This window comes from Gobius niger, assembly GCF_951799975.1.
Source record: "Gobius niger genome assembly, chromosome: 9".
NCBI lineage: Eukaryota > Metazoa > Chordata > Actinopteri > Gobiiformes > Gobiidae > Gobius > Gobius niger.
In genome coordinates this window covers 15,196,238-15,221,144 of record NC_136860.1, presented here as the reverse complement: position 1 = coordinate 15,221,144, position 24,907 = coordinate 15,196,238, and the positions used below count along the sequence as shown (strand labels likewise).

The window sequence follows — 24,907 nt, the reverse complement described above, 5'->3', positions numbered from 1 at the left end:
AGGCATTTTACATTTTCATATTTGATTAACATCTTATTAAAATCCTATAATCAGCAAAAACAATGTCCATAAACAGGGCATTGCTTCTCTTGCGCTGTAACAGATCTATCATTTTATAAAACCGAGTTAGAGGCCTGGATGCATCAGCTGTTGCCTACCAAACATCCGGCGAAAATTGCAGAAGTAAACAATAACAGCGATCGCTCGTATAGCTTTGAAATACAATATTAAAATAAACCAACATGTCTTAAAGGGGGGGTATTATGCAAAATTGACTTTTTCAAGCTTTACATCATGTTATTATGTCACTCCTTCATTAAAAACATGCCTGAAGTGTTGCCTTGGCACATTCACGTATTTTTGAGTAATCTGTAAAAACTCTGATGGCGGCCATTTTAGGGATAGGTTTGCCTGAGTCCTCCTAGGAACGCCCCCACCTCCTGGAGACGCCTCCGAGCTTTTGTCACCAGCCGAGTAACCAACCACTGCTCTTCAGCAGAACCCCCTCCCCACTGATGCCACAGACAGCGTGTGGAGGGGGCGTGTCGGAAAGGGTCAGAGGTTCTTAAAGAGACATTCAAGACATTCGCTACAGCCATTTTGAGAGAGCAATTTTATACAAGGCAGTTATTCTAATTTTCTGCATTTACAGACCAACAGAAGGTTTCGTCATCATTGTAGTGTGATATAGACTGGTGCTATGTGATTGAAAAAAGCATAATACCCCCTCTTTAAAAATCATTGGTAAAGTGCAATCATTCCCATAATTCATGATCCAATTGCCAGTTGTTCTCATTATTAGATTACTCATCCACTTCCTCCTCCTCCTCCTCGTCTGAGTCGGAGGCCATTTCGAAAGCGTGCCCAGCATAATCAAAGTCCTGAAACTTCACGGGAAGCTCACTCCACTTGGAACACTTGCTAATCTTCTTCCCACTCAGCGTCACGGCGAAGTTCTTCACGTTGAGACAGGGGCAGTCGATCCCGCGGTAATGCATCATCGTGCCCCATTGCTGCACATCAAAGGAGTCATGTCATTTCAGCATTTTCAACATGATTCACTTCCACCATATCAAGACAGTCACTCACATGTCCACACTCTTTGCACGATATATAACCATTGGTCTCATAATCCAGGTGACGCTCGCGAAGTGTGTTGTTTTCTTTCAGCTGAAAAAGTTCACTGCAGAAAAATGGAAATATTAACACAATGATTTAAAGCTGTGGGTCAGTGGGTGGAGTAGTGAGCCCTGCTCCCCCCTCCCCTCGCCTGGCTCCCCACCTCACCCGCACCCTCACTGCTCCTTCATGTGATGCCCTTATGATGAGTTCAAAGACAGAAATATATAAAATCTTGTATGCTACACACATTTGCCAACAGCATAAATAAGATATGGAGCAAAGTAGACAATTGGAGACTTATATTTATTTGCTAAACTGCAATTTTCATGTAAGTCAGTAGTTTTGGGTCTGCATCCAGAACATTAACGCTCCATTTGGAACTGAATTTACAGTGCAGAGCTTTAATTTCCTGACACGTCATATGCGATATGATAGGTTCTTGCCTGAGCTTAGACAAGTTGATACGTACCTGTCTGGTCTTTGTGCATGCCCTCAGTCACACAAAAAGACCAAAGATGTTGTTAGCATTTGGCCTCTCCCAGCATAATCCTATAGCTCCAAACGGGAGTGAAATTAGAAGCTACCACGCTCTTCCACGGGCACGCACAAAGACCAAACAGGTACGCATCAACTCGTCTAAGCTCAGGTAAGAACATATCACAGTATGGAAGAACTGTGTGTCATCAGTCATGTAAAAAGACCAAAGATGTTGTTAGCATTTGGCCTCTCCCAGTATATTCCTATAGCTCCAAACAGGCTTAAGTTAGACTATGCTCTTCCATGGGCACACACAAAGCCAGTTAAGCTGGTAAACCACACTGGCGTCTGGTCGCTGGATCACCTGCTGGGGCCTCTGACTAAACCAGGTAGAAAGACCGGCTTCTTCCTGTGCTCCAGACGAGACCCTCACACTTCTAGACAATAAGGCCCAAATGGCCCGTCTCCTCAACATGACAAAGATCTCCTTCTGTCTCCAAACGCCACCTTGATGCATTACCATGCAAAGCGCCTTTTGGTGGCCTGCATTGACATCTCCAACTGTAGTACCATTTCTATGTGTTTCTGTGCTTCCCTTGTTGTGTGCCTTTGGTGTCTTTGGTGTGCTCACCTATAAAAGGTGATGCCCAAGCTAACTCGGGCAGAGCTTATCATGAACTCGCGTTATGTGTAACCCTCTCCGCAATGCATTGTGTAATAAACTTCACATCTTGACTAGACGAACATCTCTTAAGCTTTTTTAAGCAAGAAAATCTAGAACACCAGACAGGTATGTATCAACTTGTCTAAGCTCAGGTAAGAACATATCTCAGTATGAGTAAAAACGGTGCCTGTTCCTTTAAGCAAACAGACATTTCATGAGGATTTCAGCTGCATCAGAGCAGGTCACTCAGATGTTTATCAGTCTTTTGTAAACTTCTTTGTAAGCTTTAACTCTGACGGTGCTCGCCGTGAAACTGTTGCTCCGTCTGCTGCTTCAAGCATTTGCGACCCCTGCACGTGTTTGTGTTGACACTTTGCAAGAGCCGGTGAAGGGTGTGTTGAGGGTGAGGCGGAGGAGGTGCAGAGCTTGTCTCTTTGCGGGACAAAGCTAGCTCGCTGTTTCAAAGATGGCGCATCTAGCGATGGAATAGATGAGGGCGGCTTTAATACATGATAGTATAAAATAAAACAACTTACTTGAACTGTTGTGTTTGATTGACTCGGTGCATGTTTTCAATGATCTCGATGTCATCGCCGGTGCAGACATCTTTGTTACAGCCTCTGCAGTTTAACTTGACCTCAGACGGGCTGCTGTTCTTTATCTCCTTTTGCTTGTTCTTTTGCACTCGCAGTTTGTCCTCCAAAATAGCCTGAATCTGGAACTCCATTATCTAAACGACAGAAAAAAGTGAGAGATAAGTGAGCTAAGCATTGGGTCTGCGGTTTGTGTGTAAATGTATCTGTATTTTCATCCACTTACTCGTTTGTCATATTCCTTTTGATCTAAGGACCTTAATTTTTCTATGGCTTTGTTCATCATGTTTATGCGATACTCGTTGACAGTTTCTTTTTCAGCCACATTGGCACCTTCAGTCTCCACCAGAGTGTAGGTGCTGTCCTCTGCTCTTCCTCGTCCACGTGCCTGCAGCGATGATGAGTCTGATTCACTTTTTTTTACAGAGGTACGTCAGTAATTCACGTGAATACGTAAGTACAGTACTACAGAGCTTTTGAGCATGAGTCTTGTCTTCTTTTATGCCACTACATTTGAAAGATAAATAGGATACTTTCTACTCCACAACATTTATATATAGGCTCTAAAGTCAAATTAAATAGTTGGCAGCATATTTGTCCAAAATAAGTCTTGCACACCCCGGGACAGTAGGTGGAGCTGTGCAGGTGCACTGTCAATGCCACTGTCTCACAACACAGAAGAGGGTTTGTCCCTGTCGCGTTTCCATACCAATGGGCGAGGAACGCGCTTCTCTTTGGTCCTCATGGCAGGAAGCTGACATTGCTGTAATACCACCCCCTGGTGGCTAGGGGCAACACTTGGTAAACTGTGTTTATGAGCACACTGACCTCGTTTGCACTGCTTAAAAGCCTGGCTCCAAAGAGTTTTTATTTTTCTAGAAAGTGCTTTAACCCATGTGACATCGCTGGGCAGCATGTGATATTATTATCCACACAGTTTTTTCTATATCAGAAATAAAAAGTGGAAGCCTAAATCTATGATTGACAGGCTCTGGAGCTCTGAGGAGGCCCATGGCCGTTCTGCTTTCCCGCCTTTTTGGCCTTTTAAGGAACACGCTTCGTAGAAGGAGACTTCGCAGCCATATTGATTTCACAGCCCACTCGGGATCATTAATATGAAGGGGGCTGAATGGATAACCGGTTAATCCGTGTACCTTTCGATCATTAGTTATTCCGTTTCAAAATAAAATCAGAAAAACAACATTTCCATTTGTTTTTTTGTTTTTTTCCCTTTCTAAACGTGAATTAGAAAAAGAAATCTTGTATACGTCAATGTCAATGTGTTTGTTTTGGTTCTAGTTGTTTTTAATTCCCTCCAAAATTATGACGTTACTATTATTTCGTTTTATTATTGTTTTCGACACCGGAAGTGAGGAGAGACCTCAGCTCAGAGCCGCTCCTACACTTGTTTGGAAAGTTTTATGCAGATACTTTTTAAAAATGGAGCAACACATGCAGAGATCAGAGATGCTTTATATTACCACGGAGGGAAGGGTTGCTCAGAAATATCCGTGAGGAGATTCTGTTTGGAAAACAACCTTAAAAAGCTGGGCAGACACTGCGTCTCTGTCATGCAGTGTACAGGGGCTACGAGCCACGAATAGCTGCTCACGACGAACGTACGAGTGAAAATCGCACGGTCGCAAGGTTTTCAGCGCTTTGTAGTAATTGCGCACGAGCGCAGCTTAGAGGGAACCGTGCCAGAGAGAGAGAGAGAGGGATGAAATGCCTCGGTGTCAGGAGAGGAAATAGTTACTTGTTGTGGAGTTTGGGCTGGTCTCTAATCAGGCAGAAAGCGCAAAAGTAACAGTGATACGTCGCCTATCTTTGCCCAGTTTGTAGTGGCTTCTCGTGGTTATACGGCGTATACCTGCGTATCACGTAGACTGCAACACATCTGTGTCTGGGGGGCACAAGCATCTTGGGGGACGGGCACGGCCCCCTATGGCCCGCCCATAGCGACGGGTATGCGCGTGATTATGTATTTTTTTATTCCTCTTCGTCACTTTAGTTGTGCATGATTACTTTGCAAAACAAAAGTCACTGCTGAAGTGGGGGGGACGGAGAGAGGAGTGGCAGAGGGACAGTTTGGGAATGCACGACGGGAAAGGGTTTTAGAGCGCAGCTCTGGGGAAACAGAGAGAGAGAGAGCTCCCGAACGCTCCAGGCACCAGCTCTCCCGGGCCATGGGAGAGAAAAAGGCGTGTGGAGTCCGTAAGTGAGGCGGCTACACGAGCCCCGACACGAAACATCTTCCACCTGTTCGCTCAGCTCCGCTCTCGGCCGCCTCTGAAGCGACATCACCGCACACTGCCTCCTCCTCCTCCGCCCCGGTCACCTCAGCTGCTGCTGCTGCAGCTCCACGAGGAGCTCAAAGTGAGCAGCAACGAGTTTGAGAAATAAAAGTCCTAATGAAATAATAAACAACGGTTACAGAGGAGATCGCGTTGAAGCTCGACCTCTTTTGCTTAAGTTTGTTTTTGTTTCCCTCTTGCGCGAGGGCGAGAGAGGCAGAGAAAAAGTTACTCATCATTTCCAGTAGCAAATCAAACCGAAGCAGTAGTGAACAAAATAACGGAAGTTGTTTTTAGCAGAGTTTGTTTCCACTGCAGAGCAAAGAAATGGGTCAATATTTTATTTAGAATTTTTTGCCTTTCCAATTTAATTTAGAAAATGGAAATACAATAAAACAACCACATAATTAGTTTTTCTGATTTTATTTTGAAACGGAATAACTAATGATCGAAAGGTACACGGATTCCGGTTACTGTATCTCTTCTATCTTATATCTAGGTGCCAAAACAGAGGGTAAATTTGGCGGTGATCTTCATGTTGTAAGTTTGTACTTTCTTCTCTGACTACTTAAGTATTTTCTATAGCAAATACTTAAGTACTTTCGCTTTCGTAAATATTTTTCTGGGCAAATTTTTATTGGTTTAATATTTGATGAACAAAAAAATAAAGAAAACATTTGTTGAAATATTTTTAAAAAGCTAAATATTAAAATGAAATCATATCAGTATGTGGGATTGGAACTATATCCAGGAAGAAATGTAGCTGCGTTCAATAGTGACACTGTGCACCTTTACATTTACAACACTCACCTGAATCATCGATATCTCATTGGTGACCAGGCCGTATCGGATGACAAAGTTGCACTTTGGTATATCCAAACCTTCTTCTGCCACAGTTGTAGCAATCAGCAGGTTAATCTCTCCACTGCCAAATTTCTTCAGCACATCCTTTTGCTCTGCCTGTTCAATATCTCATGGTGAATATAATGAATGTCGCACTCAGGCAAAACAAGAAGTAAAATGCAGAACAAAACAAAAACTCACAGAAGTCATAGGCTTTACGACACTTTGATCTCCTCCACCAATCAGATAGGCAGCGTTCACTTCTATCTCATCAAACTTGGGGTTGTCCTGGGCCCACTGAACCAGGGCTATGGCGCTGCGGCGTGTCTTGGTGAAAATGATCCCTCTTGCGTTTTCCCTCAATGTGAACTCTTTGAGGATTGTGGTTCTCAACTTGGAAAGACTGGCATTCTCATTCTCAGGGTTTTTTGCAAGCTCCATTAATTTGTCTTTGTTATCTATAGGGTAATATTAACAGAAGCATTCATTTGGTAAGCTTTATGCTATTTATGGGGTATTTAATTTATGTACTACAAGCAACGCATAGAAGGTTTCTGCTGGGGAAATATATACCGGTATACAACAATAACAAAAAGTACATTTAATCTCATTTAAAAAAGAAAATGCCCCTAAATGCAAGTTACCTCGAAACAGCTCGAAGAGGAATCTCTCGGTTTCAGTCTTTTTTATAACATGATCCTCTTCGGGAGAAGTCTTTTTCTTCAGCTCATCATTATAAAACTGCTCGAGGAAGCTGAAGGAATCTGTCATTCGAATGGTGTTGTTGAGCTGCAGACCGTTGTTGTACTGTTGAAGGTGGTACGCACACACGCGCACCTTTTGGTTTCCTTCTTTGGCCGCTGAAATGAAGTGAACGACCGTTAAAGAGCTGAAAGGGTGATTAAAAAAAGGTTTCAGATCGAGAAATTGGCTACCATCTCTCTCTGTTTGAACAACCCATTGTTCATAAGACTGTGTGCCACAATCGTGGGTGGTGTTCAGCCCCGCATGGTCATGTATGTCAGTCATTATTTTCTTGATGACATCGCCAAAAGGATCCTAAAGGCAGGCAGGCCAGAGGTTAACATTCAGGTCATATTTTTATCATCATTTTATCATCAGAAAACTACCTTACCGCCTTTCGGCCTTCATTGGTTTCTACTTTTTTGTGCGAGTCTTTCTTGTACTGCCCGAGCTTTGCCGTCATGATCGTAGAAGCATCCAAGTTGGCACAGATCTGCAATGTCGTGAACACATCATTACACTTTCTGCTAACTTAACTGCATTTGCATTGATGTTAGATTACTATGTAAAACGACTAAAGTAGGAGAATGCGGTGGGGAAAAAATGACGCAAACTTGAATGTGATAAACATAAATATGAAAAAAACAACAACAAAAAAACATGCACAACAACATAGGATTTGAATGCCTTTGTTAAGGAACCAAGGCTATATAAAGTTATAACCTGGCAATTATTAGTGCTGGTAATTCTGTTTTAGTTTTATGTTTGTTTTGCAGTCATGAGGTATTTTTATGAATGAAAACGCTAATAATACACACAAACAACACCACACACATCACAAATACTGTAAGTATGAGTAATGACTAAAATGCTTTGGCGCTTGCTCACTCGTAGTATGTGCTCCTCAGTTTTGGACATCTTTGTGGCTCCGCCCACTCCCGGCGAGGCGGTGAGGCCCAGGATCTGCGGCAGGGGCTTGATCTTCTTACGCTCCTTCTGCAGCCTCTTGTTTCTGTGCTTCTGCTTCAGGAAGCGCATCATGATGTGGTTATAGACGCCCCCTTTTTGAGTGTGATGGCACTCGTCTATCACGATCAGAGACAGGTCTGAAGAAAGAAATACAACAACTGTAGCACAGCCTTCAAGTGTTCCTTTAACAGCTGTTTTTCAGTCCCACTGTATTTTCGCAAAGTACGACACATGATATTAGTGAATTATATTTGTACACTTTTCACAGGACGAAAATCACTGAAAGCACTTCGTAAAGAACCATTTCTTATCTAGTATAGTGGACATAGTGCATGACTAGCTATAGATATTACAGTAATACTTTATAATACACCTTATTTAGCCTTAAGACATCATGAATTAACACTTAATTCATGATGAACAGTTCATTAGTCAAGTGTGAGTGACACTTAATAACTACCTAACCACTACAGTTAATGCCTAACTCATAATGAAGAGTTCTCCACATACTTAACTTATTCATTGTTAAGTAGTTCTAAGCGTTACTCATACTTAACTAATGAATTGTTCATGATTAATTAAGGAGGATTCACACCAACCCGAGAGCAACATCTACACTGAAGCGACCTGAACCCCAGACCAAGCCCGACAGCTGCACAGTGCGTGTGTGCATAATGTTTGTAGTGCACGTTTAGTTGTAAATTGTAACAAAATGCCTCTGTCCCTATTCAAACGTGTGTGGTGGTCGTCTCAGCCGTCGCCTTTTTATTCCTGTTTATGTCACAAAGAGGTTTGTGTATTTTTTGTATTGCAAAATTAGCACGAGGGAGCCAAATTTATAGACTTTGATAACAAATGACTAAGTTTAAAGGTATAGCGGAGGATGTTCTATTTCCGGGTGGATCATCAAGACGATTGGTCCTCCTAATTGTCAATCATTCTGGTGATATGACTACGTAAGGCCGTTGTGCGTGCTCGCCCCTTATTAATTTCTGCGCATGCGCACTTTCAAGCCTCTGTGAGTTACGCTGTTAGCCATTCATTGCTGCTCGCAGAACGCACCGAGTCGTTTGAAAATGGCAGAGGGTCGCAAGAGAAAGTGTCTTCAAAGTGTATGAGAAGAAGAGAAAGGCTTCAGAAGAGAGAAACAAGAGCAGAGTGTTTTTGGGAGATTCTTCCTCCTCGGAGGCAGGTAGAGCGTTGCGCATGCGCTTTTTTTTTTTTTTCTTTCCTAAAATTCGGGAAAATCCTCCTGTATACCTTTAACTATGAACAAATGATTAAAGGGCCCATTCGGACCAACAAGGCAGACGAGGTCCCTTATTGACATGGCTTTTACTAACAGACCTGAGAGCATTACAAAGGCTTATATTATAATTACAAGCCTCTCAGACCAAAACATGACTTTGACAGTGAGAAAACTCACAAAAAAAGACTACAATGTCTTGGAAAAATTAATAATGATAAGATCATTTTAATGATTCCAAAGTCAAAAACTTTGCAGTTTGAAAGGGAACTCAAGAACATAAATGGGGAGCAAATCATGACCATGGCTGATGAATAAATAAACAAATAAATAAACAAACAAACAAATAAATAAACAAATAAACAAATATATAAAAGAAATAAAATTAAAACACAGTACAAAGTCTTTCCTTCTAATGTCCAGCTGATTCGCTGACCAGGCAGTAACATGAGGCTAATCACAGCGCTCCTCGTGCGGTGACAGGGAGACGCCGATTTGACAAACGCAGTCGGCCAAAAGTGGCTTCACCGACCACTCCCGATTATCACGTTGGTGTGAAAGGACCTTTAAGTGTTAACTCATCAGTTCTTAAATAAGGTGTAGTTATTATAAAGTGTTACCGATATGTTAATGAAAGGCCAACTAGACTTTAGAAGACAAAAAGGTGTAAACTTGATAAGTATTCATCCACCAACCAAAGGGACGGGGTTCAAAACCTTACAGTATTTGGGAAAAACAAACATTTGCAATTCCAGCGACAGTTCAATCAAAAACATGAGCAAAGACACCCTAAAAGGAAAAGAAAGGACAACATGTATTCCCTATATGATTCCCTTGGGTTATGAGCAATCTTTCAACAGAAAGCAACACTTTTCTAGAAAACTGTTGCAGCAAGTAACCACAATCGTCACGCTACGTGCAAACGCAGATCCTATAGAGCCGACGACACGTGTCAATACAAGTTTTACATGTGAGAGAGCGTGACTATAGCCCCAGAGAGCAGCGAAAGGCAGCTCGACGTCGTGTGGGTGATCGCAGCTCTCCTGTGGATTTGCCGAGCCAGACGCTGATGGCTTGAGCAGACGCGCGGCCTGGAAACTCGTGAGGAGGAGACATTTGAGCAAACAGCATATGTTCCTCTGAGGTGCGTATTCCACCTTGGCCCGCCGAGAGCCGAGAGCCCGCTTTGACGAGCTCCTGTCAGGTACCGCGGGGAACAAGCGAAGAGGCGCCCATTCAAGAAGCTGTCGTGGGATCCCCGCTGACTGACTGTACAGATTTCTTCAAAGCCTGAATCGTGTTAAGTATTACGTCATTGTGGACTGAGGAGAGCGGTTTAAAATAGCTTATTGTTGAGCTATAAATGACCACCCGGCGTGTGACGCAATATATGATTCACTGTGCTCACTCACCAAATAAATAAATACATTTCTGAAAATATAGTATTAAGTATTGTTTAAGATTTTGCTAAAGTAAATCATCATATGGCGCGACGTCATGTCATATGGTGCGACATTAGGAATAGAGGAAATTTGTGTATGGTCGTATATCGTGAAAAAACTATCAAAGAAAGAAAGTGGTCTCATCTATCGGATCCAGGACTTTAAAAAAAAAAAAAGTTTTCAGAAGCATTTGTTCAACTCATGTTTGATTGTAACTGTGGGCCGGATCTTGTGTTTCTAAACGCAGACTACAGCGTAACATTTTGCGCTGAGTAGGAGCACACTTCGTGATCTTGCAGCTCCAGACTTAGCGCAAGTTGATAGTATGTTCGGTGGGGACACACTATTCCTCCAACCAGACTCTGCGGGAGAGAGAGGGCTTGTGGGAGTGGGGGGTGAACATGCGCGTTTGTTTTGGACCGGCATAGGCTACATCTCTTTCCCTCAAGACAAGAACGTTGTTTAGCTTAAGTTTTTAGTTTGTCCCGTGAAAGCCTATCATGCTTACACTGCAAAAAGTAATTAACTAGATCAGTATAAACATCTCAATTTGAGCACAATAATCCAAATTTTAGTTGTTTTGATTAGTTAAGAAGTTCTTGGCCATTTGTCCTAGATTATTTCACTTGTTCTGAGATGTTTCTGACTCGTTTCAATACATTTCGTCCTTATTTCCGGTCATTTTCTTTGCCAATGGGGTAAGAAAATTGGTCTTATCTCATTGGCAATTTTACTTTCTTATTTCAAGCGAGATTTACCTTAGAACTGGTGTGAAATGTCCTCAAACAAGCAAAGGAAACTTGGTCCGATCAGGAAAAGTGTCTAAATGAGTGAAAACCGCTCAAAACAAGATACATTTCCTCAATTCAAGTCATTTAAGCAAATGCTTGATATTTACTTTTTGTAGTGTAAGGAAGAACACAAAGCAGCGGGACAAGGAAACAACATGGAAAAGAATGTCAGCGGTGCTCCGGTCAGAGCAGTCACCTTCTCACAAGCACATAGCCCTGTCATTCGGAAAATCTGAATTCACCAGAGGTCTGCGCACCCAGCGAGCCAGGCACAAGATCTGGCCCTATATGTTTTCTTGTAAGCTTAAGAGAATTAGGCCATACGTCATGAGCTGATGCTGAGATAAGATGTTGTAGATGTATAACGCTTTGTACCTTTCAGATATGATTAGAATATGTGCCAAGGACAGACTATCTCAGTAGTGGCACCAAACATCAAGACATCATGTGCTGCATGTTCACTGTACACATAGTATATAAAAACGATCTGTGGACTGCCTCTCTTGGTTTGGATTTTGTCAACTTTGACAATAGCAAATTTTGCAAAATGGGATGCATCAAATATCCAAAATGTGTTTAATTTGTAAAGGAAAATAATGCTATTTCAAAGAATAAAGATGCAATATTTTTTATGTTTTTACTGTATAATCTTGCCGTCGAACCATATGACAAATTTGAAGAGTTAACCTAAACATAATATTGAATTAAATAAAATACCAAGCATGCATACCCAGACTTATGTATTTTATCACAAATAATTTGTGTTTCTAAAAAAAAATGGTCATAGACTCATATGTATTTTGATTTGGTGTACAGCACTTTGGTCGGCTGTGTTCTTTGCAAAGTGGAAAGCTGGATTGGTGTTCAAGTGCACTCCCTTTTTTAACCATTGAGATTTCTGAATACTCACCACTTAAGTGAACGCCTTCATCTTCTCCACTCACAGACCTCTCCAAGTAATTCTCCAAAATCTGCGCCGTGCAAACCACTACGTCAAAATTCTTGACAATCTCTGTGAAAGAGATTTTAAGCTGCGAGTTTCCGCTGACTCGCTCCACTTTGTATGACTTCAGGAATTTCGAGAACTCCTCAGAGTAGTGCTGCTCCACCAAGGGCACCTATAGAGCACAGGAAAATACTCTGAATACAGTGAAAGCACAGTGGCTGTTGCCTTTGGTAAAACAACTCGACTTGCTAGTTTGAATGTGTAAGTGTGATTGTTTGGATGGAAGCCACATCTCAGCCAATTAGCCTCAGGGCAGCTGTGGCTGTGCCAATGCATTATACTGTCATACAAGTGAGCCATGTTTGCAATTCTTCTGGAACTAAATCATTTTCACATATTTTCAAACTATTCCAAGATTTTGAGGCGCAAAACAGGGCAGGAATAAAAAGATGACTGCTTTCCTTCTAGGGTTATTCAGTATTCAGAGGTTACTATGTTAAGCATTTTGTAGTAGATCTAAAGCCTTCAAGTTGAACCTCGAGGCACTACAGGCTTAATCATGACTAGTCGACTATTAAAGTAACCACGACTGCACATTTTTTACCGGAATCAGGTTGAAAGCAGCCTCAATTGCAGCCCTACTGTGTAATTACCATTGCAAGATGAGAAACAATTTGTTTCCTATTTGCTTTGAATGCTTTTGCAGTAAAATGAATAAATTCCAAATGACTATGACTCAAACTTTGGGTTGGACCTATTGTTTAAAAAACTGTCCTCTATCCCAACCAAAGCAGTGTGTTTAATCCTGGAAGGGGAAAATATACATGGAAAAAGATGACGCACATAACATGCCAAATCGTAACAAAGGGCAAACCAGTGATGTGTAATTTGAGGCGAGCTGACCCACATGTGCACATTCGAAGAAAAGACTTCAGGAATGGGAAGCATTTGTATGTAGGACATTGGCTGATGGGATTTATGGCTCTTTAATGGGAGCCAAAACTTTGGGATTGGTTTATTTAAAACAAGCCATTCAATAGAATAAATCATTTATAAATATTGATAGATATTGAGGCAATGGTGATAATTTATATCACACTGTCTGACTGTCGTCGCCTGGATTTCACTGACTGTTTTGATCTGTGGTCGCTACAGCTGGTCAAGTCTAGATTCAACACCACCAATGCCCAAATAATGAGCTGACGAACAGACCATCCTGAATGACCAGGTTATTCCATCTATGTATTTCTTGTTCCCTGATGGCACGGGCATATTCCAAGATGACAATGCCAGGATTCATGGGGCTCACATTGTGAAAGTGGTTCAAGGAGACATCATTTTCACACATGGATTTGGAAACAGAATCCACTGAGAATCATTGGGATGTGCTGGAGAAGGTTTTGCACAGTGGTCACAATACAAGATCTTGATGAAAAATTAACAAAGCTATCAAAGCTAAAGGCGCAATAGCCAAATACTGGAGCGTGTGACCTGTCCTTTTTATGGCGAGGCAGTAACTATTCACTATCTTACAATGGCACTGAATTTCACAACATACACCTTGAATTATGGGTATCAGTGGGTGTGGGCAATAAAGCGACATTTCATATCACTCCACAAATTCTCTTTACTGTGAGTGGTTAAGTTCACCTGTCACTCACTGTGTCCGGCCAATAGGAGGAAGGGGGAACAACAGACGGCCAGTTTCTGCGTTTAGGCATAAACAAAGCAAAAATGGCCTGAATCATGATTAGGGGTGGGCATCGTTAAGGATTTATCGATACTACGCCTCTTATCGATACTCCTGATAAATCCGGTACTTTAACGGTAAGGCTAGACGAAAAGAGCCTTTAAAGCAGTGATTTGGAGCGACATCGGCGCGACTCCAATTCTCATTAGAGGAGCTTCGGCAGATGCGGCTCTGGGGCCGTTTTGATATCGGGTTTTGGTGCCCATCCCTTATCATGATATGACGATCTCTCCAAGTTGGCATATCATATTCTCCACCTCGAGGTATATATAAAAAAAGCTTTCACTCATGTTGCCTGCTCCGCTGTTACTCTGTTACTTGTGTTCATTGTAAATCGCAAAGACAAAAAGAAACAGAAACGAGATCCAGCTCCATATCGGGTCATGAACGTGGCATCACTGGCTGGTACCTTGTTGACCAGGACGATGACTTTGGCGGGGAGCCCCTGCCTCTTCCTCTTGTCCAAGTGTTCTTTGGTGATGTACACGGCCACTCTGGTTTTTCCGCTGCCCGTTGGGAGACAGATGATGATGTTTTTCCCCTCTAAGGCAGGTTTGGCCACTTCCTCCTGATAGTCGCGCAGAACAATGTCGTGCTCTTTCGAGGCTGCGGCCGCTGCCATTGAGTCACCCTCATCTGGAATACAAAGAGGCGTTATTGCGGACAGGTCAGTGAGAGGGAGTGTGTGCATCACGCTGTATGGACATGTGTCGACGCATATATGTGGCCTTTACGGTCTCGAAGTTGACGAGGATTACTTGATAAAGTTGATGACATAACAAAGGGCGATACCACAGTGTCGTATTTCCTGGATGAGGGTTGAGTAATAGGACAGCTGGGATGTGTTGAGGACAATTGGAATGCAACATGATGCAATATGTTTAAAATATGGATTAGGAAAATACAGTAACTTCCAAAAACATGAACATTCACTACTAGTGATGGGATCTATGGCTCTTTGCAGGGAGTCTTTGGGGGCCATTCATTTCAAAGAGCCGTTCAAAAGTCTGGCTCTTTTTAAAATAAAATGTTAATAACGCCAGCCAGATAACTCACAATATCTAAGACGTGATCGATTAAAGGCACACTTTTTGATTTAAATCATCTAAAATTACGCTTTGAATAACGCGTTTTTGAATGAGATCTTGCGTCACAACTAATAAAAAGAGGCTGTAACTTTCTGACAAATCATTTTTAGTGCATTTAGCTTTGACTTTAGTACAAAAAGCTTTTACTTGTGTTGCCTGCTCCATTGTTGTAGCCTGGCGAGAAAAGAATGGGGCGGCACGGTAGCGTAGCGGTTAGGGCTTCCGCTTCACAGCTAGAAGGTCCTGGGTTCGACTGGGCCTTTCAGTGTGGAGTTTGCATGTTCTCCCCGTGTCTGCCAAGGTTTCCCCACCATTAAAAACATGTATAATCCTCCAGCCAGGTGATTCTGACCATCTAACAGAGATGGGTCCACGGGCACGACACTGCCGTTGACCACTGCTCCTTACGGGTTGCCCCAGCGGCATCGAAGGACGGGTCAAATGCAGAGGACACATTTCCCTACGGGGGGAAAAAAAGTATACCAAACAAACAAAATGATACCCCTATGTATTTTCTTATACAGACAGATATCAGTCAGGGACCAGCGGTATTAGAAAACTGAAACAGGCCTGTGTAATCAGATTTTTTAATTTGTCAATAATAATAGAATGAAATTGTATTCCTTTTAAATTGTATTTCTTTTATTGTGTACAGCACTTTGGTCGACTTTGGTTGTTGTAAAGCGCTTTAGAAATAAAACTTGATTGATTGATTGATTGATAGAGAGAGAGACAGACAGAGAGAGAGAGAGAGAGAGAGAGAGAGCTTTTTGTGATTCATAATCCAGTTTGTGTCAATATGAATGGTCACCAGACTCAATCGCACCGCATCACAATTCACTACCCATTAGAACAAGCCAGTGACAAACATTTTCCCCTGTTGTGAGTGCATCTACACAGCGCCCTGTATTGTTCATAGACTGGGAATTATAAGCCTTTTTTTCATTTAAAATCCCAAAAGCACATGCACAATTGTATTTTTCACTTTGGGGCCTGTTTAGAAAATACTGTATTCATCATCCAAATGTATATAGTGGAGCAAAAGTAAGACGTTTCCAACAATAATACTACTAATTTGTTGATGATCAGATTCCACACACACAGTATAATAGTCCATAATGGTCTATATGGTGCTCTGGAGAATGAGGCCAGTTTCCACATTAATAAGCTTCTCCAAAGGTGCAGAGATCCATCATTTTTGGCGTTTATATTTACATTGTGTTTTAGAAACATCAGACCATCAGTCATCCACATCCTCGGCCCCCAGCGCTCCTCTGCTCTGCCCCCCCTCCTCCCCTTTCCAGGCAAAACTTTTACATTTCCTGCTTTCGGGCCATGGAACCCCCCACGAAGTACTTGATGCGTTTGCAGACAGGTTTTTAATATCGCTCCCAAGACGCAGTTCAAGGTTCAATCCGAGGAACTGCGCCAAATTGAGTTTAAGTAAATCCGAAGAGGGGACAAGATAAAGCTCCACAAACATTGACAGAGGGATTTGTTGCCTTCGCTTTAGCCCCAGGAGCTTCCAGATGCTAAACTTGTTAAGAGGGAAAAGTGCCATTCTCGTGAGTCAAACCACACATGCCTCGTCAGGGCTGTGGCAGGGCAGAGCGGCTGTATTTTCTGTTGCCAGGGTATACTGTAGGTTTCATGTGGTAAAAGGGAAACTGCAAATCCCCAGGCAAGAAATGAACGTGAATGTGTCATCACTGTTTTATAATCACTGTACTTAAATGGGAGGTTACCTTATGTTTAAAAGGGGGAAAAAAACAGGAGTGTAGAGGAATATAAGACTTTTACGAAGCACTTTAGGCACAAATCCTATCGCATACATTTTTGAGTGCAGCCCTAAAGGTAATAGTAATAGAAACAGAAAACTAGCAAGTATTTACTACTGGCTCCCCATTGTATTTAGAAGTGATAGTGAAATGACTGGCAATAACTGCATACGTGGATTCTGCTGTATTTGCAGTAATTACCTATGTACTACCTTGTACTTTGTTGTGGACAAAACATGTATAATTGTGGCTTTGAGGAACCTCCGCATTGATACGTATTTCACTTTTTACTATTTCAGTTATTGTGTCTGACTTTTGGTTGCCTTTTGCCTGCAGCTCCCTCCGCTGGAAGCAGATGGAATTACCTTTGCTAAAAATAAGGTACGAGCTTCCATGTGTGTAAACGGCATGCATGTATATGGACAGCATCAAGATTAACACAGTTTGACAGAAAAACGGCTCACCAGGTTTCGGTGATGGTTTAAATGTGTTATTATTTATTTTTGCTTTTTATTTTCACATAAATAAGTGAGAACGTGATGGAGTGTGACAGAAACCCTAAAGGTCTTATATGTCACACCCCTAAACAAATGACCGATCTCACGTTGAGAGAACATGAACATGAACATTTCCTTCTCGTCAAATACACATAACATATGAAAAGTCCCTTTGTAATATCACTGAATCATTTCATTGATGATGACATGATTCATCAGTAGGTCATCACAAAGTATAATAATTTTATCACATGCTTAAAGTAAAAATACTGTAAAAATTAAGGCTTGTATTTACTGAGCATTTGTGTTGTTTCTTTTTGCACAGTGGAAGATGTAGTGTCAGTGCCTGTCTGGCATTATAACAATGACCTTGACGTTTCTCAAAAAAATATTATTATTATTATTATTGCTGAAGTAGGAAGGGGATTTTCCGTGTCTTATCATCTGGGCAAATGTACAGATTTGATAAATATTAATATCATAAATCTTTAGCAACTGTACCTTCATGAAAGGTAATTTCGTTGGCCTGCAGAGGGTGACCTACTTTTATCTTTTAATACCAACTCTCTCCCATTCATTCTCAATGGTAAATATGGATGCAGTACACTTTTTGCCACCAGCATTAAATTGGGGGCGCTGTTTCACTCCTTTCACAAAGTTAAGGAAACACTGTTGTGCGTCTTGAGAGCGTTGCAGCCTCAACTTTCCCAGTTCTCTAACTTTTATTGCAAAGGTTGTGGACATCAACAAAGGTACATGTTAAAAAATGACTTATAAAAGAATTTATGCTGAACTGACGCTTTCAAAATGATCAAATATTTTCTTTGAGTTGATAAATGAATGAGGTAAAGTCACTGTAGGTAGGCTACTGTAGAACAGTGTTGTTTACGTTTTGCACTATATTGCTACAATTCGGATTTTGCCATAGTTAACATTTGTTTTAATGTAGCATGTTATTTGTGTAGATAGACTCAAATGCAAATATTTTTAAACTGCCTGATCAAATCTTGATGTTGCTCTTAAACTTTTTAACCGACCGCATTCAGAGAGTTCTTGTGAACAGTCACATGTCAAGCACTCTTGTTGCGAATACATGGTCCCCTCAGGGCTGCGTACTATCGCCATTGCTCTATATCATGTATACAGACATAATGTAATGTATAACATAATGTAACTGCTCATGAGAGCAGTTACATTATTGAATTTTCCGATGATACTGCACTATTGACCCTTTTGCACAGAGCGGACACTGATCATGGTCCTGCTCTGCCTGCTTTCATCCAGTGGTGCGATGACAACTTTCTCGACTTAAATGTGACAAAAACTAAAGAGCTTGTTGTTGACTTGAGGAGTACTCCAGAGAGCCCCAAACCTATATTTTAATCCACGGGGAAGAGGTGGAAAGGGTTGACTCTTTTAAGTACTTGGGGACTGTTTTGGATTCCTCTCTACGATTTGATAAAAACACAGAGCAAATTGTCAAACGTTGACAGCAGCGAGTTCACCTGATGAGGAAGCTGAACTCTTTTAATGTATAAGCAAATAATTTAAGTAACTTTTATTATTCTTTTATTGAAAGTGTCTTAACCTTTTCTTTTATTTGCTGGTTTGACGGCCTGTCTGTGAAAAATAGTCTGAACTACATTGTCAAAGTGTGTAGTAAAATTTCTGGTGTGCGTTTGGAAGACCTTGCCTCCAAAAGACTCGATCGATTTTGCGTCAACCAAATCATGTTTACTCTGATAACAACAGCTAGAAAGACAGTGTCTAACCTGTTCTTTTTCCCCTCATTTTTACTGGTCCTCTTGTGTCCTGATGCAGTTACAGTTCATGACGCATGTATCGAATGTGGTTGTATGTGTCTCCATTCATTGTTTTTATGACCAGAGGGCAGCGAACAGAATTGCCCATTGGGATGAATAAAGTTGTTTTGATTGATTTCATTGATATATATTGAAAAAAACAATAAAGTAACTATTATCATTTGCAGTTATATGTGTTTCACGCTAGAGATGGCCGTATTTGGCCCGCGACCCACTGGCACTTTTTCATTTTGGCCCTCAGAGACAAAATGTTTGGGCACCCCTGGTTTAAAGTATTTGAAAAAAACTATTTGGGCACTTCAAATCAAGGAAATCCAGCTCAGAGCGCTTCAGCAGTAGTAGAAGAAATGCCCAAAGTCCATGAATGAAGCAAATAATTACTCCTGGCATGTTTTTCATTAGAGCATTTGTCATCTTTAATACGACATTAAATTATCCTAATAAATTATCAAGTATAATTCAATTTGACAGCGCTTTCACTAAATGGGAGTAATTCTTCCACTTCTCCAAACTTAAATTATTACCATTGGACCAAGCTGCAGCCTATAAAACAACAAAAGACAGAACAATAGATATTCAAGTGTCAAGATTAGTTTGCTATTGCACATGCAGGAAACTAAAACTGTCATTGTAATCGAACTATTTGTCAAGGGACGTTTTTTCGAAATTCCCCATTTCAAAGGAAAGAAGAAGGAACTGGACACTTTTCCCTGTAGTTCATGCTCACATTATTTTACCGTCTGTAGCATGTGGTTTGAATTTGCAGCCTTGGCCGCGCTCCGTTCCCTGTTGCCTCCCTCCGCCTAATCACGCGAGACACATGGAACATATTCTTTGGCGCGGGGAGCCTGGACGGAGAAAGTTTTCCACCGGCAACAAATTCCACACGGCAGCCCCTTTGATTCTATAGGCTTTTAAAGATTAGATTAACGACCAGACGCTGCTGGGCCGATGTTATGTGTTTAAGCCACTGTTTTGCTCACCTCGAACCTCTGAAGCCTCTGCGCTGCATCCAGGCTGCTCCGATTCGGTGTTTTCGGCTTTGTACAAGTCTGCAATCACAAGGGAAAGGCATAAATGTGGAAACATGGGCAGGAGTGTAAAAATACTACTGTTATTTTGACTTGAATGGAGTCAATGTTCAACTCATCAAGATAAAACTTTTACACTTTTATCCACTGATGCATTTCAAAGTTAGCACATTTTTACTGTGATACTTTCTGTCTTGTTTCCCTTTTATTATCAGGGGAGGTTTGTCGCTGTTCTATCACTCCCAGCAGGAATATAACCAGGGTGTCCACTTTCCATGGGAACATTTCTGGCTGAATTGAACACAGCATGTTCTCATTACTATTGGCCTGTTTATACAGTTTGCAGTCTTCATGGACTTGCAGACGTCCAACACTTCCACATGGTGCAGGTGAGAGGGGGTCCCCTGAAAACCGTATTGGATTACACTGACGGAAACAGGAAGTCAGCATTTCCACAGTAAGTTGAAAGGGTTACGTTCTGTATCTGTATGAATATATATACCAGTACATTAGCAAATGATTTCATCCCTTATGCTTCTCTTATTGCTCCTTTGAGGTTGTTGTGTTTAATATACATGTCCTGTTATTGTTAATATATCAATGTGCTAAAATGTGAACTAAATCTTAAATGCAAATGCAACTAGGGCTGCAAAATAATCCGCAAATGTTGTTTTCTCTCTTTTCATACAATGTTTTATAATGTTTTTAGTTACTGTCAGTTTATGGACAGTCTATGCTGGTTCTCTACAAAATTAGGGATTTCTTTTGTAACAGTTTATTATTAAATCCCAAATTCTAAAATAGATTTTTAGCAACATTTTTGATTTTACTGTTTCTTTTTAGCATATAGGCTAGGCTAAATGTTAGGCTAAATGCTTGTCAAAATGTAAAACATATATTTAGGGTGTGGTACTAATAATAAACATTGTTAGAACAAATGTGTTACAATATGTCCAGGTAATACAAACACACTACATGGAACACGTAATGTCTATTATGACAATTGCTTTTTGTGTCATGTTCACTTTCCATGGCGCAAGCTGAAGCCTTTTTATAGCATAAAAAAGGACATCCGTCTGTTCCAGCAGGTTTTACTGGTTTTACGGGTTTTGTCCTTCTGAAGATTTGCTTTCACGCTGCTTTAACATTAACGTGCAAATCAGGGCTTAGTGCATGAGGAGTTTTAGAAATGCAAACACAGAATCAGAGTAAACTAAACACAGCAACCTGAGACTCAAACTTCATAGTTACTTGAAAATATATGTCTGTGAGGGGCCTTATGTTACAGTTTTACGAAGTCCAACTGGTCAAACTGCATTCAAACACAATATTCTTACACAACATATCTAAACACATTTTGTAGCTTCTAAATTCATTCTTTTCAAGTGATATATATTTTTTTTTTATTGATTACTTGCAGCATAATGGTTAGTATATTTCCTTTTCTTGTGACATCTCCAAATATTCTTGAACCTTGGCCTCTGAAATTCCAACATGACTAGTTAGTTTATCAACCATGTTACAAGACACAAGTTAACATCATTGTCAAAGGAGCGTTTGACTTGATAGAGCTCAGTTTCCAAATGCTTTTGACGGTCATAACCTGTGGTATCCTCCTGATGACTGCTGGTCTCATGACTGTCCTGACTCTCTGGGTCTGTAGCTGGGCTCGGAGCGGGAGGTTCATTTCCTGTTGTCTCGTCGCCGTGTGAGGTCTCCATCTCCACTGTAAAACAACAGAAAACATGCATTGCACGCATTTGAAAGCTTAAAATTAGGATATTAAGTGACGTAATGCGATAAGCCACAATATACCATAAAATCACCAGGTTCTTCCATCTGACTGAGATTGACACCCTTTTCTTTTTCGCTACACAATAAGGAAGTTAAGTCATGATTCTCCCAGAATATTTTATTTTTGTTCAAGTATATTGAAATGTAGTGTGTAGACATATATTAAGACTGAGGTATCGAATATTGCAATATTTCCTCGTAAAGTGCAGCTCTATTCTGTTGCCTGTAAATGATTGGCCTAATGTAATGAATTGGGACACAGTTTGTGTTGAGCCCAAAATGTCTTATTGTTGCACATTTTATTTAAAGGTGCATTATGCAACTTTTTATGTGAAAAAAAAGGTTGATATGTGGATGTATTTGACCTTGTAGTGACCTGTAGGAGTCGGAGGCTGTCGGAGTCAGCATGGCATCTTTATTTTCCATCACTGTGGCCCCTATGATGCTCCGGGATCAATTGTTTGGAAGGTTTTTACTGCTGGCGGACCAGAAAACCTACAAAACAATTGATCCTGGAGCGTCGTAGAGAGACAACACTATAAGGGTCACTACAAGGTCAAACACGCACTAATATAAAACTTTTTTTGTCCCATAAAAAGCTGCATAACGCACCTTTAAGGGAAGGAATTCAACATTTCACATGCATCTGAGCTCCTTTTGATTCAACATGGGCGCTGTGGACGTAAATGCATATTCCAGTCCCTTTGTAATTACACTGTATTCTTTCTTTGTTTATATGGGAGGGACAATTTCACATGTTTAGTTTTGAGCTCAGAAGAAAATCAGGTCAAACTGCATGTTTATTCTGAGTCCGAATAAACACACTTTTGCTCATGAAGGAAAAGATGGTGTGATGACAGAAAAGTTACAGGTCGACTGAATTGAGTAAAATAAAACATGCTGTGTTGTATTCAAGGGTCCTGTCATACTTTTGAATAATAAAGAAAAAAAACATATCTTTGCATTAGTGTACAAGTTTAGAACTTAAAACAAAGCGTATGAATGTAGAATACATCAGCTCACACAAAATGCCATTGTTTCCTGCATATGGCACATGAACCGAGGTGAACCCATTAGTGAAGACAGTCTAAGCTTTCAAACAAAGAGGGATTCAACTTACCATTCTGGTCATCTGAAGACTTCCAAGCGAGCAGATCGTATACAGCCGTTTGTTCTGTTCGACGAAGAACTTCCAGAAACTTAGAGAACCATCCCTCTGGACCCTTGACGATTCTCCCCAGAAGTTTCCGAGCTCCTTCTCTCCGATTCGGGGCAGCATTTATCTGCAGTATAAATATAAATCGTGTAATGACTGACATACAACTTAGACACAAGGGAATCAACTTTTAAAGGTGCTTTAGTAGTAGCACTTTAGTAGTAGTAGTTTATTCGGTCAGTTCATTCCTTTAAACGTAAAAACATTTCCAATTCTTTGTGTACAACACGACCGAAAGGGTTTAGGCTGAAGTGAAAACTTATGACGCCTAACCCAGTTTACAGACTTCCACGAGAGAAAAAACAAACAAAACACAAACATTAATAATGAACAATATCAAGTGTCAAACAGAAGAGAAATAAGCATCGTATCTGAAGTTAGTACCATACATTTCAATATTCCAACAAATATGTATACATACATTTGTTTTATGTTAATTTAGTTGGAACTAAATCATGTCATCATTATAATTTTTTATTTTTTATTTTTTTCACTTTATTCATCCTAAAGCTTTTATCACAACATATTGATATTCATAACAATCTCCTTTGCGATATCGACACATATTATTGATATATTTTAGACAAGGAAGCCATGATTACAATGTATACAGGCCTGTCATCCTGTCATCTTTTTGTGATAACTCTTATTGCCAAAATAAACGTCATTTTTTGTTTTAATTTTTGGAGAATGATCATCTGGAGCGTGTGGCCAGAGTTGAAAACACTCGTGCGCCATCTTGTGGACACAGCTCACAATTACAACCCAAACACACATCGCAGCAGTGCATCTCAGTGAACTAAAACTAATCTAAATGCATGGCCTAACTTCCGAAAAGCTCTTCCTTTGCATAAGTCAATGACAGTTTACTCACGATGTCCATATCAGCTTCGGTTATTATCTCGTCAGTGTAGCAGTTGTAACAAGCGACATCGACATCCAGCAGGTCCAGTAGAGTGGGATAGAGTAAATGGATGAGCTTGGCGTACTGCTCATTCTCCGCTTCCTCCTCTGGACTGGGAACCTGCTCCTCGTCCAAGTATTTGGCCGCAGGTTCACATCCCCCGTGCACCAGCGCGTCCACGAACGTCCTGAACCACCCGGGCCCGTGAGGTGGCTTTAAAACTTCAGCGATGAGCCTGTTCGCTCCAGCGAAGTTTCCCTCTTGATGTAGTATCTGCTCCTTTTGCTCTTCGCTGAGGAAATGAACGTGGTCGACAACTTGATCGACTTTGATGAGAGTTGCCAGCTTTGGCCTAAACGTCTCAATGAGGCGCTCCCTCACCGCGTCAGATTCAGAATCCATCCTCCACGGCTGCGCGCTTTAACAGTGTGATCGTGTGCGTCTAAAGGGAAGGGTCGGTACCAGCCAAAAATGACCCCTCGACTGCCGCAAACCCCACGGATATAGCTCGCTGCTAAGTCACTGTTTTCGTTTTTCCTTTCACACACAGTTTCACTTTCGATTCTTGCTAAATAGAAAGACACTGATCCCTTTGACTGACCGCTAGAGGGCGGGGTTGTACTTGGTGTTGCGCGTCTGGGCACTTGTTACTGGCTGTGGCGCACTTATTGCAACAGCTTTGAAATCACAGAATGTGTGTCTAAACAGGACTATTGACCACAAGTTAGTTAATAAAAATAAATAAATAATTCGCTCAAAGTTGAACTTAATGATTGGTAGAGTTACGCACGCTTCCTATTTTTTGTGTTTTTGTAAATGTTTAAAATGATTGACATTCCGGACCTGCAGTGGTTGTTTTTTTGGACCCTGCTGACTTTTAATTTGTGACCCCTGG

The 24,907-nt window shown here is 41.0% G+C and overlaps 1 protein-coding gene across 1 annotated transcript; it reads right to left on the bottom strand.

The window, feature by feature from the left end:
* Positions 1 to 738: 738 nt before the first annotated feature.
* ifih1 (interferon induced with helicase C domain 1) lies at positions 739 to 24,558 on the bottom strand. The gene is made up of 16 exons (XM_079562871.1): positions 23,983 to 24,558; positions 23,013 to 23,175; positions 21,702 to 21,824; positions 20,051 to 20,119; positions 14,291 to 14,517; positions 12,096 to 12,303; positions 7,626 to 7,843; positions 7,129 to 7,230; positions 6,929 to 7,052; positions 6,638 to 6,853; positions 6,195 to 6,451; positions 5,961 to 6,110; positions 3,083 to 3,244; positions 2,800 to 2,993; positions 1,090 to 1,183; positions 739 to 1,013 (listed from the first exon to the last, which is right to left on the bottom strand). The coding sequence occupies exons 1-16, from the start codon at positions 24,412 to 24,414 to the stop codon at positions 804 to 806; spliced, it is 2,949 nt and encodes a 982-aa protein (XP_079418997.1). The 5' UTR covers positions 24,415 to 24,558; the 3' UTR covers positions 739 to 803.
* Positions 24,559 to 24,907: the final 349 nt, after the last annotated feature.